Source organism: Neolamprologus multifasciatus, chromosome 4, assembly GCF_963576455.1.
Source record: "Neolamprologus multifasciatus chromosome 4, fNeoMul1.2, whole genome shotgun sequence".
Lineage (NCBI taxonomy): Eukaryota > Metazoa > Chordata > Actinopteri > Cichliformes > Cichlidae > Neolamprologus > Neolamprologus multifasciatus.
In genome coordinates, this window is record NC_140442.1 from 32,391,335 (window position 1) to 32,409,457 (window position 18,123).

General features: G+C 47.1%; 2 protein-coding genes across 5 annotated transcripts; one reads left to right on the top strand and one right to left on the bottom strand.

Annotated features, from left to right (window-relative positions):
• Window positions 1–758: 758 nt before the first annotated feature.
• ppp1r35 (protein phosphatase 1, regulatory subunit 35) lies at window positions 759–9,599 on the top strand. 3 transcript variants are annotated; one of them, XM_085155663.1, is made up of 6 exons: window positions 759–873; window positions 1,897–2,131; window positions 3,218–3,305; window positions 6,959–7,074; window positions 7,143–7,233; window positions 7,665–8,053. In XM_085155663.1, exons 2-6 carry the CDS (start codon window positions 1,898–1,900, stop codon window positions 7,967–7,969), a joined length of 834 nt encoding a protein of 277 aa, XP_085011789.1. In that variant the 5' UTR covers window positions 759–873; window position 1,897; the 3' UTR covers window positions 7,970–8,053. The 3 variants fall into 3 exon arrangements, with proteins under 3 accessions (XP_085011789.1, XP_085011790.1, XP_085011791.1); XM_085155664.1 differs by having other exon boundaries at window positions 873–948; window positions 7,665–9,599; XM_085155665.1 differs by lacking the exon at window positions 759–873 and adding an exon at window positions 960–1,197 and having other exon boundaries at window positions 7,665–9,599.
• Window positions 9,600–12,181: 2,582 nt separating this feature from the next.
• On the bottom strand, window positions 12,182–17,377 carry prmt1 (protein arginine methyltransferase 1). Of its 2 annotated transcripts, none has more exons than XM_085155659.1 (10): window positions 17,258–17,377; window positions 15,712–15,807; window positions 15,477–15,632; window positions 15,337–15,400; window positions 15,124–15,266; window positions 14,656–14,743; window positions 13,490–13,605; window positions 13,251–13,401; window positions 12,899–13,020; window positions 12,182–12,829 (listed from the first exon to the last, which is right to left on the bottom strand). In XM_085155659.1, the coding sequence occupies exons 1-10, from the start codon at window positions 17,291–17,293 to the stop codon at window positions 12,746–12,748; spliced, it is 1,056 nt and encodes a 351-aa protein (XP_085011785.1). In that variant the 5' UTR covers window positions 17,294–17,377; the 3' UTR covers window positions 12,182–12,745. The 2 variants fall into 2 exon arrangements, with proteins under 2 accessions (XP_085011785.1, XP_085011786.1); XM_085155660.1 differs by having other exon boundaries at window positions 15,712–15,798; window positions 17,258–17,367.
• Between the last annotated feature and the right edge of the window lie 746 nt (window positions 17,378–18,123).

Below are 18,123 nucleotides of genomic sequence, written 5' to 3' on the forward strand. Positions count from 1 at the left end.
ATCAGGCTGTTGTTCTCCTTCATCTCATAGTGGACACAAATTATTTTTGGAGTGGCACAAATAATTTGTGTGGCATCAGATTTGCTGCAGAACAGCTGATTGTTCTGTAAATAGTTTGCATTACTCAGTTACTTTTTTGAAGAAAAAAAGGTCATTATAACATTGGTCATTATATACTGTATTTTGCAGACAGAGTTACAGACTCTCTCCCAGACCACAGACTCAGACTCATAATATATATATATATATATATATATATATATATATATATATATATATATATATATATATATATATATATATATTTATATATAAAGTTGTGTTTTGGAGTTCAAGTTATTTTTACTTCCAATAGTATTAACATACTGCACAGGTCAATGACAAGATTTTTTTAAATATCCATTGTAAGTGGGCTAAAGCAGTTAATGAAAAGTAGTCTAACATAAATGCTGTAATTTGATTATTTTAATAAACCATGTAACTTGGATGGATTAGATGCTGGCGTGACCACAGTGCACACGTCTGCTGTCGCTCACAGTGGTCCAAGGGACCGCTCAGGGAGTTTGTGTGTTTACTCACACACGTGAAAAATTAGAGGGAACATTGGTGATGACATCGTTCTTACAGCATCAACACAGTAATTCAAATCAAACTTATGACAAAGGAGATCCTTGAACACAAATTAGCCTGATATGAAAATGTTTGTGTGCTGGTTTGATTCCAGTCTCATGGAGAGGGCGGGGCTTATGTCCTATACTGCAGCCGGACATCAGGGGGCGATAGAGACGCTTTTGGCTTTGTTTTGTCAACCGTCGAAGAAGAAGAAGAAGAAGAAGCAGAGCGGAAGCCAGGGAGCGGAATTCAAAAGAGAAGGTGAGTTCTGTCCGTTATAAAGTTAAAACTGCGGGAGGCTGAGCAGCACAATCCCTGCGGTGTGCCTTAAAGCAGGTAACACAAAGGGCACAGTGACGCTGGGTTAGTGTTAGTGGGTAGCACGTCAGCGAGTCCGTGAGATAAACCAAACAATACAAACAACCAGTCTCAGTTTCACATTTGCGCAGCTGCAGAGCGGGGACAAGTCGGTAACCGGTGATACCTCGGCTGTCCCAATCCAGCGTCCCCGCGCTTCGAAGTACGCGCACTTCGCGTGCTACGTACGGCGGGTACTAGCAAGTACGAGAAGTGCGGAAGTGAGAGGCTTGTGAAATGGGACGGTTCAGCCTTCGTCGCGCTGCTCAGGTTGCCTAGCAACCATGATACTAACCGCGAGAAACGTTACATACAGCTTTGTTTGACAGAAATGAAGGAGAAAAATGTTTTGTTGGTCATTCATTTTTTTATGACATCACTGTGATCAGCTGAGTATCTGAGGCTGAGACCACAGGACTGTAAAACATGATTGTTGGGCTTCATTTCTGTACTGAACAGTCATTTAAGATTAGCTAGTAAATAACAATTAGCTGATGTTGTTCATGAGACTAAATCATCTCAGTTTGGTAATGTAAATATAATATGGCCAATATTAAAGTTACTATATTAATCATTATCAGTTATTACAGCAGTGAACATGAACTCTGTGTCAAACACTGAGTTTCAGTAAAGATTCAAGTTGCAGTTATTTATATTTCCTATCACCTTAAATCTTCACTCAAAGACACTCAAGTATCTGTGACAGTGTGTATACAGATGTATTATATATAAGAGACAAATATTGTTCTTTTAATATGTTGGCATTACTAAATTTGGCTCAACGCTTACATATATGTGTAAAAAGCAAATGTACGAGCTGTGATATTTCATGTCTTTATAATATATTCATATGTAAAGCTGTGTGATTATAATGATCAGGGTTAAGGAGTATCTCAGACTGTGATCCACTCTGCTTTTTCCTGTCAGCATGAGTTTGTCCAGTGGCCATTCTCCTCCCCCATCTCCTCTCCCGGTCCCTCTCCCCTTCTCCTCCTCTCCCTCCCTGACGTGTTGTCCTGAACTCAACCTATCGGTCACACTCGGCCTCCCCCCTAAGACCGGCCAATCACTACCCAAGAAACTGAAACGGGGTCAGCAGAGTGAACAAGCACAGCTGAAGCACAACGCTAAAGGACAGACAGACAGGAAGAGGAACAGACAGGTAACGAGTGTGTGTGTCTGTGTGTGTGTGTGTGTGTGTGTGTGTGTGTCTGTCTGTCTGTGTGTGTGTGTGTGTGTCTGTCTGTCTGTGTGTCTGTGTCTGTGTCTGTGTGTGTGTGTGCAGTGTTGGGGAGTACGTATTTAGTTACGTATTTAAAATACAAAATATGAGTAACTGTATTCCGTTACAGTTACCGTTTAAAAAGGTGGTATTTAGAATACAGTTACTTTGTTGAAATAAATGGATTACACGGCGGTACTTCCCTGTTTCATATTGTGGCGGTCAGGCCTGTTTGGGTTTTGTTTGACAGCTACGTTCTGTTGTTCCAGGCGGCGTTACGGTTGCCATGGTTACAGGGTGACGCTCTCTCTGCGTGTTTCCTGGGTGAGAGAGGCCTTTTTGTTGTTGTGCTAAGCTAACAGGCAGAATGCTACAGGTATAGCTCTAAAGAATGTAGCATCATGGGCAGTGTAGTCCGTGCTGCAGGGAGAATGGACTGCCATACCCGTTATGTGTCTGTGAGCGAGGGAGGGAGAAAAAGGAAAAGTACGAGCTGTCATCGAGCAGAAACGGGAGCTGGAAGCATGTAAATATAATAATAACCACTGCAGCCAAGAAGAGAGCCTGACGAGCCCAGCTGTAAGTAAGCTATTAAGACTCGACTGTACACCGTGTTCGTGTTTTCCTCTGAAACAATAAGTTCTGTTGGAGCAGCCTTTCAACGCCTCTCTCTGTCTCTGCTAGCAAAGTTGACCCAGACAACAAAGTAAAGCTAGTTTTCAGCTACGAGCCGACACGAACCCACCGTATTAGCCAGAGGTCCCTTTACTACGGTTCGGAGCCGCGGACCTTCAGTAACAGTAATAAATCACAGCAATAGTACATTCATGTAGTTGTAAACAGCATGGTAATATATTAAGTAATCCAAAGTATTCAGAATACGTTACTCTCATTGAGTAACGTAACGGAATACGTTACAGAATACATTTTGGGGCATGTAATCTGTAATCTGTAATGGAATACATTTTAAAAGTAACCTTCCCAACACTGTGTGTGTGTTGACATCACCTTTATGGTGTCCTGCAGGTGTGTTGTAAAGAGGCAGTCATCACAGTAACACCAGAGCCTGACATCGACTCGAGCAGTGACACCCCATCTGAGGACTGGCTGAGAGGTGAGAGCACGCTGCTGCTGCTGCTGCTTCCTGCTGTACCAAGGTAAAGATGCACTTGGTATGGAAGAGGCCATCGTGTGCAGGGGTCTCTGGTGGAGTCACTGTGTCAAACCTTCTCGCTGTCCCAGCTGGCGAGCGCAGGGTGTACTTTACACGGGCCCATCGCAGGGCCACACAGATTGATACAAAAATGTGTACAGAGTGTCCAGCTCTGGGCCTCGAGGGCCACAGTCCTGCAGGTTTTAGGTCTTACCCTGGGTCAGCTGAATCAAAATGTAGTTCATTAACAGGCCTCTGGAGAACTTGCACAGATGCTGAGGAGGTCATTTAGCCGTTTGAATCAGCTGTGATGGATCAAGGACACGTCTAACACCTGCAGGACACCGGCCCTCGAGATCATTATATTTGAATGGCTATATTGTGGTGTAGCTCTTATCCCCCAGCTGTAAAAAGCTATGAGGTGTCATCACCCTGCTGGGGAGGCAGGCCGGAGGCTGGCCTGGAAACCCAAATTTGTGAATGCAGTAACTCTGGAACAAAGCGATGTAGCATTGCCAAATAGATACCATACGTTAGGCCTGCACAATAAATCGAAAATTTATTATCACCGCGATATCAGCCTGCGTGATGGGCCCATCGCAAAACACGACGTAAACTGTGATAATGGAGTACCTTAAAATGTTTACACACGTGCTTTAAAGAAACCGCTTTACACATTCGACCAGTCGAATAGAGCCCTTCACGGCATTAACCAATCAAATGGATTAGAGGCCCGCCTCCTACACAGGTGGGGAGCGAACAACGCTGCAGCAACGAGTCAGAGTTGTAAAGGCTGAGAGCGAGACGCATGACGAGAACGCTACTGACTATGAACTCGTGCCAAAAAGAAAAAAAAGTACCTCGCTTATTTGGAGATACTTTGGATTTGATAAAGATGACGTTCTCCAAACACAGGTGCTCTGCAACACTTGCCGAACACTCGTGGCAACCACCAGAGGAAACACGACTCCACCATCATCTTCAATACAACCACAGAGTTCCAGAAAGACAGGGCTAGCCAAACAAAGGTTGCTAATGTTAAGACAAAGAGCGCCGCAGTCCAACAGCTGTCTCTGTATCAGAGTTTTTCAAGTGGAACTCATGAGAAAACATTGAAGCGCTACAAAGAAATAACAGAGACCATTACACATTTTTTGACAAAGACATGATGCCTATAACTACAGTTAGCAGAGAGGGCTTCAGCAGTCTGATACATAAAGTGGACCGGAGATACCGCATCCCCTCACAAAACTACTTTTCCCATGTCGCCATTCCACAAACGTACGAAACATGCCGCAAGACCATCACGTTTGAACTGAGCCAAGCTGAAAACTACACAAGCACTACAGTAAAGTTTCCTCTCCAGTTTCGACTTACATCATAACTACTTGGTGAGTGCTAAGATGATGAACAGCTGCACTGAGATAATTTGCAGTATAATTTAAGTTTATTTAAAACTAATTCTAGAGACCAGGAAGGATGTCTTTCAGGATTCAAGCCTCAGAATTTTTATTATGGGGGCAACATTTCAATGTCAAAGTGCACTTTGTTGTTACTCTGCTAATACAGCAGCTTTCTTTAAATAAAACTGTTGCAGTAAAACAGAAATTATGTTTTGTTTTTGCTATTTATTTTATCACAAGTCATATCGTCATCACAGTATTGATCACAGTTATTGCACATCGCAGGTTTTCCTAATATCCTGCAGCCCTACCATATGTTCATTTGTTCAAACTTTGGTTGAGTGTGAATCTCACTAATCTCACTAATCTCACTAATTGCAACCTCAAATTCAAAGGCAGAGATAAATGTATGGCACAGGTGCCTCTACTGTAGGAGGCTGCCAGTATTTTACAGTTTGAGATTATTACCTGAGTACTGAGCCACACCTCTTCATTCATGTGTTACGTTTTGTTTTCTCTGCACCACGTGAGACAAGCTTGTGTTGTTGTGTGTCTTTAACATTGATCACCAAGCACAATGTGAAGTGTCAGCTGCAGTGGTGTAAAGCACATCGGATCACGGTTTTAAGGGTCGGATCAGCAAAAAACAGAAAATTTTAACATTTACTTATGAACTTATTTAAGTACTTTTTGCCTGTTAAAAACATTTAATCATTCCACACAATTATGTAAAAACAAATTAAGATGCAGTACAGGGCAGTGCAGGGCTCTGTATCTACCGCTGTGATATAACGAGCGGTCACGTGGCTTTCCGTTGCCCTGGAGCTCCACCCGTTTGTAGTTGGGCAACAGAAGATGCGTGGGACAGCTCAGCCACAACGTTAAACTTCTCCTGCTCACACATGCTTGTAGTGATCTTCTCACTGAAGTGGACGCGCGACGGGATGTCATAGCATGGCTCAAGCACGTCCATCATAGTTTAAACTGTCAGCGTAAATCTCGTTAAAATGACGTTAATGCCAAACTCCTCTGCTCCGCCACTTGGACAGCTAGCGCTGAGCGTAGCTAGCGCTGAGCGTAGCTAGCGCTGAGCGTAGCTAGCGCTGAGCGTAGCTAGCGCTGAGCGTAGCTAGCGCTGAGCGTAGCTAGCGCTGAGCGTAGCTAGCGCTGAGCGTAGCTAGCGCTGAGCGTAGCTAGCGCTGAGCGTAGCTAGCGCTGAGCGTAGCTAGCGCTGAGCGTAGCTAGCGCTGAGCGTAGCTAGCGCTGAGCGTAGCTAGCGCTGAGCGTAGCTAGCGCTGAGCGTAGCTAGCGCTGAGCGTAGCTAGCGCTGAGCGTAGCTAGCGCTGAGCGTAGCTAGCGCTGAGCGTAGCTAGCGCTGAGCGTAGCTAGCGCTGAGCGTAGCTAGCGCTGAGCGTAGCTAGCGCTGAGCGTAGCTAGCGCTGAGCGTAGCTAGCGCTGAGCGTAGCTAGCGCTGAGCGTAGCTAGCGCTGAGCGTAGCTAGCGCTGAGCGTAGCTAGCGCTGAGCGTAGCTAGCGCTGAGCGTAGCTAGCGCTGAGCGTAGCTAGCGCTGAGCGTAGCTAGCGCTGAGCGTAGCTAGCGCTGAGCGTAGCTAGCGCTGAGCGTAGCTAGCGCTGAGCGTAGCTAGCGCTGAGCGTAGCTAGCGCTGAGCGTAGCTAGCGCTGAGCGTAGCTAGCGCTGAGCGTAGCTAGCGCTGAGCGTAGCTAGCGCTGAGCGTAGCTAGCGCTGAGCGTAGCTAGCGCTGAGCGTAGCTAGCGCTGAGCGTAGCTAGCGCTGAGCGTAGCTAGCGCTTGACAGACCCACCACGCCACCACACACATACTTTTTTCTTCTTTTTCGACTCTTCGGATCACGTGCGTGCCGGACCGTGGAGTGGGATCGGTTCGGATTTCGGATCAACTGTGATCCGTTGCACCTCTAGTGGACAGGGATGCTTTTGTTCCAGCAGTTTGTGGAAGCACCGAGGCTCCCGCCTCATTCACTTATTAAAAGGTTTAAGTGTCTGTATATATTTGACCCCACAGAGCCTTTGTGTAAGAACTGTAGAGCTTCCTGAAATATCAACAGCTCGTTTTTGTTTTGTTGTGGAAGATGAAGTCAGCTGTGTTGTCTGCAGTACAGCTGAGTATACTTCCATGCACTGATTTAACTGGATGAATGACTCAGTCTTGTCCTGCCTGCTGCTTGTTGTAGGCCTCACACATGTGCTGGAACCTCCTGCTCCAACATCCACTCATGACCTGAGCTGTCTGGAGAGGGCGGAGCTAAACACCACCCTGGCTCTGAAGACCAGGCTTCAGTCACTGCAGGTGTGCACAGTGTTATTCAGCTGTCACTCAGCTGATTAACAGCTGCTCATGTATCTGTTGTCCTGCAGGACGCTCAGTTTGACTCCCAGAGGGCGATCCAGCAAACGCTACAGAAGTCAGAGAGCACGAAGAATCGGATTAATGCTCGAGCTACTGAAGGTAACACACAGATGTTGTCTTATTTATGGTCACAGCTGTTCTCTGTTGTGAATGAATGAAAAGCACCTCATGCATCCTGTTTGTAGACGTCTGTTGTTGCAGGTGAAAAGCTGATGAAATCAGTAATAATAATGATAAAGAGTCAGTCTGCAGACGCCCTCTCAAGTGACCGAATTACTCTCCAGTAGTTTCAGCCGTTCTCCACCACTCGAGGGGGCGTCTCCCACTTTGACCTCGAGGCCATACTCGGCCCACATGTTTCTGTACACTACGCCAGCCGCCTGGTTATGGCGTTATAAACAAACAAAGGAGAAAAAGTGTGGAGCGTTTAATAGTCCATGGTGTGAGTGACAGAAGTAACAGGAGGAGTTTCCAGCAGTCTGAGTTGTTACTCCCCTTTTGTTTTGTCCCTCTGCTCATGTCCTCTGTAGAGGTGAACGTCTCTCGCTCTCAGGTTCTCTTCACCTCGTTGGTCAGCGTGGATGTGCAGGAGGATCAGCTGATAACCCAGCTGCTCCAAGATAAGCTGCTGCTAGCTCCACCTTCCCAGTGCCGCGGACGGAGGGACATTAAAGGACCCTCCTCCCTGTTTTTCATAACCTCTGACCTGCTCAGGCAAAAGCCCCTTTCACCAGAGGGGGTCCCACTCAGCCGGAAGCTCTCCACATCGGCTTGCCCCGCCCACACGACTTTTGACCTGTACAGGCGGCAGCAGTCCTGGGAGACGATGCCCTGACGGGAGACGACGCCCTGACGGGAGACGACGCCCTGACGGGAGACGACGCCCTGACGGGAGACGGCGCCCTGACGGGAGACGGCGCCCTGACGGGAGACGGCACCCTGACGGGAGACGGCGCCCTGACGGGAGACGGTGCCCTGACGGGAGACGGCGCCCTGACGGGAGACGGCGCCCTGCCTGCCGACTGGGATAAAGATGGACGACACTGTGACGCTGGCATTAGAGCTGAAACTGGAGGTGATGAGTGAGGGAAGGCTGACCTGTGAGTTGGTAGGCCCGCCCGCCGTGATGCCAGAAGTGACGTCACATTTGCTTTTGTTCCACATTCTCGTATTTCTTCTTTGTAACCTCTCATTGTGACGACATGTCAGTGAAGCTCGGGGCTTTGTGTCCTCGACGTGTTTTTCAGACGCAGCCTGAGATTTACTGGAGGAAATGCTTAGTAAACACATTGATGATCTATTTAGCTAAAATCATTTCAGGATGAAGTGATCAAAGTGTATCTGCTGTAAATGTTTCATGTAACTATGTAAATGAAAACGCCAAACCCTGTTGGTGTCGCAGTCACACAGGACGAGACCGTGTGTGTGTGTGTGTGTGTGTGTGGGGGGGGGGGGGGGGGGGGGGGGGGGGGGGCTCAGGTCAAAGTCATATTTTAGCATCATTTAAATAAAACCTTTAGTCGTTTGTGTTTTCTCAGCTGTTCGTCTCTATATGAGCTCTGTTGTTCTGTTGTTGGTCTCCTCCACCATAATGTTTCAGGTTTTTACGTTACAGTCAACATGTCTGCCACGCTTTTTCTACAATCACACAGACACACACACAGACACACACACACACACATATGTATGGATAGAGTTTTTACTGATTCGTTTTGAATAAATCTGCTTGTATATTTATTCACTGTGAGGCCATCATTGATTTGTTGTTTTATTTCTGTTCATTTGTGTGGTTGTGTTGAAGGAGAGGGGTAACGAGAACATTGCAGCACACAGACAAACTACAGGCGAGGCAGCTGATGTGATGCAGTCGTGGTTTATAAAAGCAGCAGTCTGGAGTGAGAGTCGTGGAGCTGGAGCACGCCGCTCGTTCTACGTTTGGAAACTCGAGCAAAGCTTGGCTCAGATGTGAAACGTTGCAGTCATTAAGATTCAGCTGGGCTGGTCACTGAGCCACACCTGTGCACTTTTAGCTGTTGCATATATGAGAGGATGATGTTAGCTGTACAATGAATATGTGCTGTCATCTATACCAGCGAAACTCACACGTTTTCAGGCTCACACACCGTTTGTGCTTTGGTTTGTTTAGAAACTTCAGATAAATCATGCAGAAGTTAAATTGTTCAAAGGAATGAATATAAAGCACGATATCCTCCATCAGCACCGGCTCCCTCAGTGTTCTCCTCTGCTCTTCTCCCTGTACACCAACTGCTGCACCTCCACCCACCAGTCTGTCAAGCTAATCAAGTTTGCAGATGACACCACCGTTATTGGACTCATCTCGGATGAGTCTGCCTACAGGAGGGAGGCTGAACGTCTGGTGTCCTGGTGCAGCCACAACCACCTGGTGCTGAACGCCCAGAAGACAGTGGAGATTATTGTGGACTTCAGGAAGCACACAGCCCCCCCCCCCCCCCCCCCCCCCCCCCTCCCCCCCCCCCCCCCCCCCCCCCCCCCCCAAATCATGCTGACTGACACCCTCATCACCTCTGTGGACTCATTCCTTCCTGGGTACCACCATCACCCAGGAAGTGGGAGCCCACCATCACCTCCGTCATTAAGAAAGCCCAGCAGAGGATGTACTTCCTGAGCCAGCTGAACCTCAACCTGCCAACACGGACGATGATGCAATTCTACACTGCAATCATCAAGCCCATCCTCACCTCCTCCATCACCGTGTGGTACGCTGGAGCCACCATCAGGGACAAACAGAGACTGCAGCGTGTTGTGCGCTCTGCTGAGAAGGTGATTGGCTGCAGACTCCCATCTCTGCAGGACCTGTACACCTCCAGGACACTGGGGCGTGCAGCTCAGTCACAGCTTCTCACCCTGGACACACGCTGTGTCCCATTTCAGGGTCTGCACGCTTGAAGTACGCATTTTAAGTGCGGTTACGTCACCGCCTCGCGACGACGGCTGTCCCAATTCGAAGTGTACTTCAAATGCATACTCCAAATGCGCCGTCGATTTCCCCAAATATCAAGCGTGGTCCGGTGCACGCTTCGTGGTCCCATATATACCTCAATTCAGTTATGTGACATTAGTGATGTTTGTACTTTCAGCATTAACTTGGTTTTAAAGCCTCTACTGCTAAATATACATATAGTCGACCTTAATCTTACAGAGAATCTGATGATTTTATGGATAATTAAAGTCAGTCATAGATAGATAGATAATAATCTGACAATACTATAATATTGGCCATATTATATTTACATTACCATAGTGAGATGACTTTAGTCTCATGAACAACATTAACTAATTATTATTTACTAGCTAATCTTAAATGACTGTTCAGTACAGAAATTAAGCCCAAAAATTATGTTTTACAGTCCTGTGGTCTCAGCCTCAGATACTCAACTAATCAAAGTGATGTCAGAACAAAAATGAATGACCAACAAAACATTTTTCTCATTTCTGTCAAACAAAGCTGTATGTAACATGTCTCGCGGTTAGTATCATGGTTGCTAGGCAACCTGAACAGCGCGACGAAGCATATACCGTCCCATTTCACAAGCCTCTCACTTCCGCACTTCTCGTACTTATAGTACGCACCGTACGTAGTACGTACCTCAAGCGTGCAGACCCTGAAATGGGACACAGCCAATGTCTGTTTGACCTGCTCAGGCAGGAGGCTCCGCCCTCTCGCCATAAGAACAGTTTCTTCCCTCTGCTGTTGGACTCATGAACAATAACCATGACTGTTCCACTAACACATGACCCTACGCTGTGTTCACTGCATCATGTTTGCACTGATCACCACCTGCACTCATGTGTATATCTACTTAGCACTTTTAATTCTTATCTTTATGTCTATTTAAGCGTTATCTGACAGTATGTTTGCACTAAGTACCTAATGTTGTAAAGCTGCTCAACATTTGGCAATAAAACCCTGATTCTGATGTAAGTATTGTACAAACTTAGTGAGAGTTCACACCAACGCTCTTGTTAGTGATGATGTGATGGACCGTCTATGAACTCAAACCTCGGCTGTTTGATGACACGTTCTCTCATTTCACCTTCAGCAGCCTGGTCGATGGCAGCGGATGTTTATCTAGACGGTCTCATGGCGTCTTTCCCTCCTTCCTTCAGTTATATGAAGCAGCTGAATGTTAAAAACCAGCCCGATGTTCCTACTGCTGGCACGGTGTTTCTCTGTGCCTTTGACCTGCACACGCAGCATCCAGAGTTACGTTATCATGTGATCAGGCTGCCACTATTTCACGGGCTGGTCAGCAAACGGTAAACGTGCTCCATCAGTCATGCAGTGTTGTGAGCTCATCTCTGCAGCTGCTCCTCGCGGCGAGCACCTAATGGTGGCCAGTTCATGGTGAAACAACAATGCTGAAGGTCTGTGGTCATTCGTGTTTACCCATCAGAGGCTTCGTGTAGGACGTTTAGTTGGGACTGAACCAGCTGATAAACAACGCTGACACTGTTTATGTGACACCTTTCTATCCAACACGAGCAATCAAAGCTCTTTATACAACACTTCTCCTCCATGCTTTACAAGTCGTGAACATACTGAGGCAGCAGGGACCAACTCGGGACTAGCATCAAGCATGTGGGTGAGTGTTTATTATACGCGAGTATTATATACTCTATTATTATTATTATTACACTGGAGCTCTTCTCTGACAGCGTTTTAACACATGACTCACCACAGACTCGTCTGTATGCAGGAGAACAACGTGGGCCCAAATGTTCTGTTTCCCATATTCAGAGTTCGTACGTCTGAATTCAGGATGCAGCCAGAACGTGGCATCGATCAGAACCTGTGGTTTCACTGGGACCTTACAGTAATCAACGCTACTTCCTTTAAACGTCTAGACTTGATGGTTAAACGTGCCATGTTTAATGTGAGTCCACAGAGTGTAAAATGTAAAGAACTGTTGTTTAGGGCAGCAAACACCTGAACATGGAAGCAAAGATTCATTGTTTGGTGAGATTTTCTACACAGATGCTGGGAGAGCGTCACAACTCGGGAAAGTTAAACGTAGTTTATGAATTTTATTTTTTTTAAAAAAGAAAAAAGTGGCAGCCAGAAACGATACAAAAGAGAAAACAAAACGTCAGAGCGGTCTGTGCAGAGGCCAACACAGCTGTTACCATCGACACTGTTCTCAAGCTGGGGAAAGGTGGAACTGAAGGGGTGTGGCCTAAAAGTCCGGTAAGAATCAGTCCAGTCTACACACTTGAATTACAAACGGCGTCCTTTCCAACGCCATGGTTACCGTTCAAATGAAGGACGGGCTGAGTTTGCGTCTGTATTAACTTCTCCCATGCAAAATAAACAGAACCCCAAGAACCCAACGAGGTGTTGGGACAAACCTTCGTATGCTAACATACATTTTGTTGAGTGTATATGACACAATGAAGCACCACGCCAATGCACTTTGAACTGAAAGCCACAAAAACCATTTAAATACTGTTAATGTTTGAACAGGTGACGTCTTTAAAATGTTGCTGCGGGAGCGTCAGACTATCGCTCAGACTCCCAAACTGTGGATCTGTCCTCTACTAATGACAAAAACAGGAACGGCGGGGAAGGCGTCTAACGCATCCTGTACTCCAGCGTCTTTGACATCTCGCATAGCTGGCCCCTGAAGTCCACGTCTATGGTGAAGTCCAGGTCCCTCTGCAGAGACAGGTCAGGTTACACAAAGACAAACGGCATCGAAGCAAAGAGCGGCCGAGCTGTGCTTACGTTGTTCTTCACGTTTGGCTTCATGCTGACGGTGCCAATGATCTCCTCTCCAGTCTTCACAGTCAGGTAATCATCCAGGTAGAAGACGGTCTGCTTCCAGTGGGTGTAAGGAGACTCTGGGCCTGTGGGGAGACACAGCGTTGGTAATCTACACCAGCCGTTACTTTAACCTGACCCGTGTGTCACACAAGGTCAGCGTGTGGTCAGTACGTGAAGCCTGAGAACACCCAGAGCAACAACCCTGCCAACACTGTAAATTCATTCATGAGAGCTGCTTTCATGCAGTGGCTATCAGGGCTGTAGACAGCATTCATACTGGGACACCAGTGTAAAGACAGGCGGGCACACTGACTGGTGGAGAAGCCGATCCTCTTGTGGCAGCGGGTGAACTCGATGTTGAAGTAGGTAACCAACGCGTGGATGTAGTCGTTCCTCTTCACCTGGAGGCAGAACGGGGACGTGAACGTCAGGTCCTCGGCCTTCACTGTGTAGATGTCCACCTCCTAGACAAAAAAGACAACATGCCTTCAGACCAGATGTTTCAGCTCAGCCCCCCCTGCCTGAGTCCCAGATAGAGAACGATCCACCTACCCTGACGAGACAGGAGTTGCTGACCAGCTGCTTGGGGTCCACCACGTCGACCAGCGGCTCCTTGATCGCCACCTCCTTGATGCAGGACATATCAAAGCCGTACACGTTCTCCCACCCTGACAGAGACGAGACCAGGTTACAGTGATCCAAAGGTTCTAACAGACGGGTTACTGCTCGAGTCTGTCACGTACGGCGCTGTGCGGCTCACCTCGTGTTGACATTCTGCTAACGACGAGCAGACTAAACCACGTCGACACTGAATGCTCACGAACACTGGAGCCTGAACTCTTCACCACGACAAGCTTACAGAGTGATCAGATCTGATTTTCATAGTCACATCACAGTGAAGCATAAACGGAGCCTGTGCAGCGTTTTACACTCGTTGTTGTGTATCTGACCTCTCTACATGCTGATGACAGTTTAACCTGAAAGGTCAAACTAGGCTCATGACACCTGTTCTTGCTGTGACCTTTCATGACGGCAGGCTGACGAGGAGGCGGCGCTCTGTTGGGCGAGTAATGATTTCAGACTGAAGCATTAAACAAAGTTACTTCAACCATCTTAGACATGCAGCTACGTTCAGTCTTCAGGCCCACTCAGTCCACAGCAGTCTGACTGCGCAGAAAGGTTGGTGTGGTCGTCTCGACACGACCGGCCGAGTTCAGCTTTGTGTTCATGTGAAGTCTGCGTGTCCTCATCAGATGTGTTGGTGTGGCTGAAGGTTTGTGCTGAGACTGTCCCAGTGCTCAGATTAATCAGTCACGGAAACAACAGGATTACTTTCTGTGTAGTAATTAAAACACTCCATAAAAGTAATCCATTACTTGTGAGTAATAGACCCAACAGTTATGACACCAGAGAGCAAACATTTGACCTCACAGCAGGTCAGTAGATTAGAATAAATGTAAAAGCAGAGCGGAGCTTCCCTCCACCACAGCACGACTGCAGACCTTACTGTGCTGGTACGTCGCTGATGTTTGGACTGTGATGTTTCTGCTTTACTTCATGAGTGACGCTCCACAGCTACACTGGCTCTCTTTCCTCCCTCACATTAATATTAATGTTCACACTGAACCTCCAACCCAGCGTCGAGGACATTTATCTGGATCTTTGTTCTTATTGTGGGACTACTGGGTGACATCGACCTGCATACAGGAAACACTCACAGTGTATTTTGTAGTCCTTATACTGTCGGTCTTCGATGGCGGTGACGTAAAGGGTTGCTCTGTCTGGAAAGATGAGTCCATCTGGTTTCTGGTATAAAGAGGGACAAACACACAAGTATTCAGAGATCAATAAAGTCAGTATGTTCACACCAAGCGAGCAATAAATGAGTAGCTTAAAAACCCACAAGCGTAGCCTCAACCCAAACCCATCTACGGATTTAAGGAGCATCGCAGAGGTGGACAGGAACAAAGGTTTGAGCACATACACACACATCACCACAAACACTGTTTACACAACAGGACTGTGGCTGTCAGTTTAGTCAATCCTGTACACATGGACCAACAGAAAGCAGATGTGCTGTCCAGTATCATTACTGTTATCAGCTTCCTGTAGTGACATGCTGTCGCCGTCCGACGCCATCATGGAGTAACAGGACTCACAACAGAGCTCAAACAAACAGAACTTACCAGCCACTTGTCTCTGGCATAAATAACTGTGTTAAGCATGGACTCATAGAAGAGACAGTAGCCCATCCACTCTGATATGATGATGTCTACTCCATCCACAGGCAGCTCCACCTCCTCCACCTTTCCTTTAATGATGGTCACCACTGCAGACACAAGAAGAGTATTTTTAAATATGATCACATGACTGAAATCGTGTTGCTTCTATTTACTCACCATCATCGAGGTTGTTAGCCTTCACGATTTTCACAGCATAGTCAGAGATGCTGCTGCACTCGATCTACGGAGATCAAACAAACACATCAGGAGACCGTCGCTGTGAGCGATGCCATTACCACTGACAGGTGAACACCTACCCCTATAACCTTCTTGGCTCCGGCTTTGGCAGCAAACATGCAAAGGATGCCCGTCCCACTGCCCACGTCGAGCACCACCTTGTCCTTAAAAAGGTGCTTGTTGTGGAACATGGAATTGCGGTACGTGAGAGTGCGAACTTCATCCTTCAGCATCTCCTACAGCACAGAGCAGGACTCATGAACACACAGGTTTCCTTGAGTTACACTCGAAACAGAGATCAAACTAGAGAAATACCTCGTGGATTCCAAAGTGGGCGTATGAGTCAAAGTAGTAGTCCTTAGACGTCATGTCCTCAGCTGCAGGCTTGGCTGAGCTCTCCCCCTGGGAAACCTCACAGTAGACCAAGATCGTCTCAATTAAACATCATCTTTGCTAAACTCTGTATCAACAGGCGTGTAGGACCAGTTTGAGCAGGATCACTATAGTAACAGAGTTTCAGGGCTGGGAACAGGAACAATGTTCTAGAAGCAGTAACATCTCAAACCATTTCTACACCGTTAATAACCAAAGCTGCAGCTGCACAAATAACTACTTAATGACATGATTATAACTTCTCAGTGATAAGAGCTGATAAGTCTGACTGCAGCCAGTGTGAGAGTTTCCCATCATTTAACTGTAAGTAAAGGAGGACTGTGCAGGGGGGGGGGGGGTCTCCCACCAGGCTGAAGTCCAGTCCTTCTGTTTCCCTCCCTAGTTCCCACAACAGCGTTTTAGGGAACATTAAGATGTGATGCAACCCATAGTTATACTGGGCCAAGCGCTTCTTTTCCCGAACCAGTTACCGGGAGCAGGTGTAGGCGTCATCCCACAACCATAAGCATCGATCATCTCTCGCAGGGGGAAAACCCATAGCCAGGGCTGAACCAGTGATGTCCTATTGTGTACTCCGACAAGATGGCGCTCCACGTGCTTTAGACACCGGGGGCTGAAAACACGCACGTTCCCAGCCCGGCGTCACGGACCTGAGGTTAAACGGTTAGAGGTTTTAAAACAGACTCCACGCTGGGCTGAATACACGTGGCCCACTTTAACGTGAACTCTGGCCGAACAAAAGATGGTGGCACATGGCTGGTAGAAATCGCGCGCGCTTGGCCTTCCTCGGTAACGCTGGGTTTCCACGTGCACACTAACGACCTCCTCTGTAGGCTAACCGGCTCCGGGCTCAGTACAGCCAGCCGTTTGTTTCACCTCTGAGAGGCAGAGCACCTAAAGCTGGCCTACGACGTAGTTCTTTATCAGCCTGAGGATGCTAACGCGGCTAGTTCAGCGCTGCCGCCTGTAAACTGCACCAGAGGGAAAAGGTCGTGGCAGAAATCGCGTGACATCTGTTAAAGAACAAGTTTATGGATAACCTGTAAGAAAATACCAAGAAAGAGTTCAACTCTGTAGCACAGCTAGCTAACGAGTTCAAAAGCTAACACGGTAGCACCCATGCGGTCCACGACAGGCTCGCTCCATCGCCAGCAGCGGCTGACGCGTTAGCGGAAAGGACGGTTCTGTTCGTCCAGCGTCCAACAGCCGCGAGGATCCGCCGCGGCTGGGTGAAGTGTCTGAGTGGCCTTTCTCCGTCACATATGTTAGATGAATGAGCGCCAACGGTGCTAAAGCTCTATTAGCCTTAGCCATGTTAAAATGGATGCATCACTAGCTGGTACGCATGTGCTAAGTGAAGCTAAAAACATAAGCGTGTACGCGATGTGGCGTGACTTTATAAAATGACCGCGTGTCGTTTCCAAAGATAAATATAAGTGAGGCTTATTTCCACACTAGAAGACCTTACCTCCATCCCTTCTGCTGGCGCCGCCATTTCGATCATCTACCCAGAGTAGCTGCGTGGGTCTGTAAGCGTCTCCCTTTGTCCCGCCCACGACGACCAACGTTTATCTCTGATTGGTGCAGACGACAGGCCCTGCCTCCAAATTAATCCGGTTGTTAAGTGATGACGTAAAACCTTGCTTCCGGGTCCAAACTGAACTGCGTCTGTTGTGTTTTTAACGTGTTTGAATACTTCCGGTCTTTTTAAGTCCCTAAAATAGTCTGTGATCACTTGGTAACCTTCACTGAGGCTGTGAATGAATGTGAAGTGATGCCAGTGAATGTTAGAGGATTTCACCTCATTGAAAAGCCCAAAGAACAGCTGGTTGCTGGAGGATCTGTCTGAGAGGTAAAGATGTGTTCCAGTGGCGGTCCTAGCCTGTTTGGTGGCCTGGGCGAACATTCCCTCTGGCGCCCCCCCCCCCCCCCCCCCCCAACACACACACACACACACACACACATATAAAACTTTATGTGTGCGTATAAATGTGTGTATACTATTAAGGATTATACATTAACATAAAACATAAAACTGTTGTCGGAGCCACTGAATTTCGCCAGAGAAACACGCACATATGAAGAGAGAGAGAGTGTGCATTACATGCAAACGGCTACCAAACAGCCATCATAATTCATCATACAATGAGAACAGGACAAATCAACAACTGACAAAGACTAATTAATATTAAAATCTGTAACATAATGTATTGTTTGGTGTTTAGTCTGTTACTGTTGCTATTTTTACCATTTCTTCTTGGAGCAACTGTAACGCACATTATTTCCTTGGTGATTCATAAAGTATTCTGACTTTGATTGGTTCAGGATGACCTG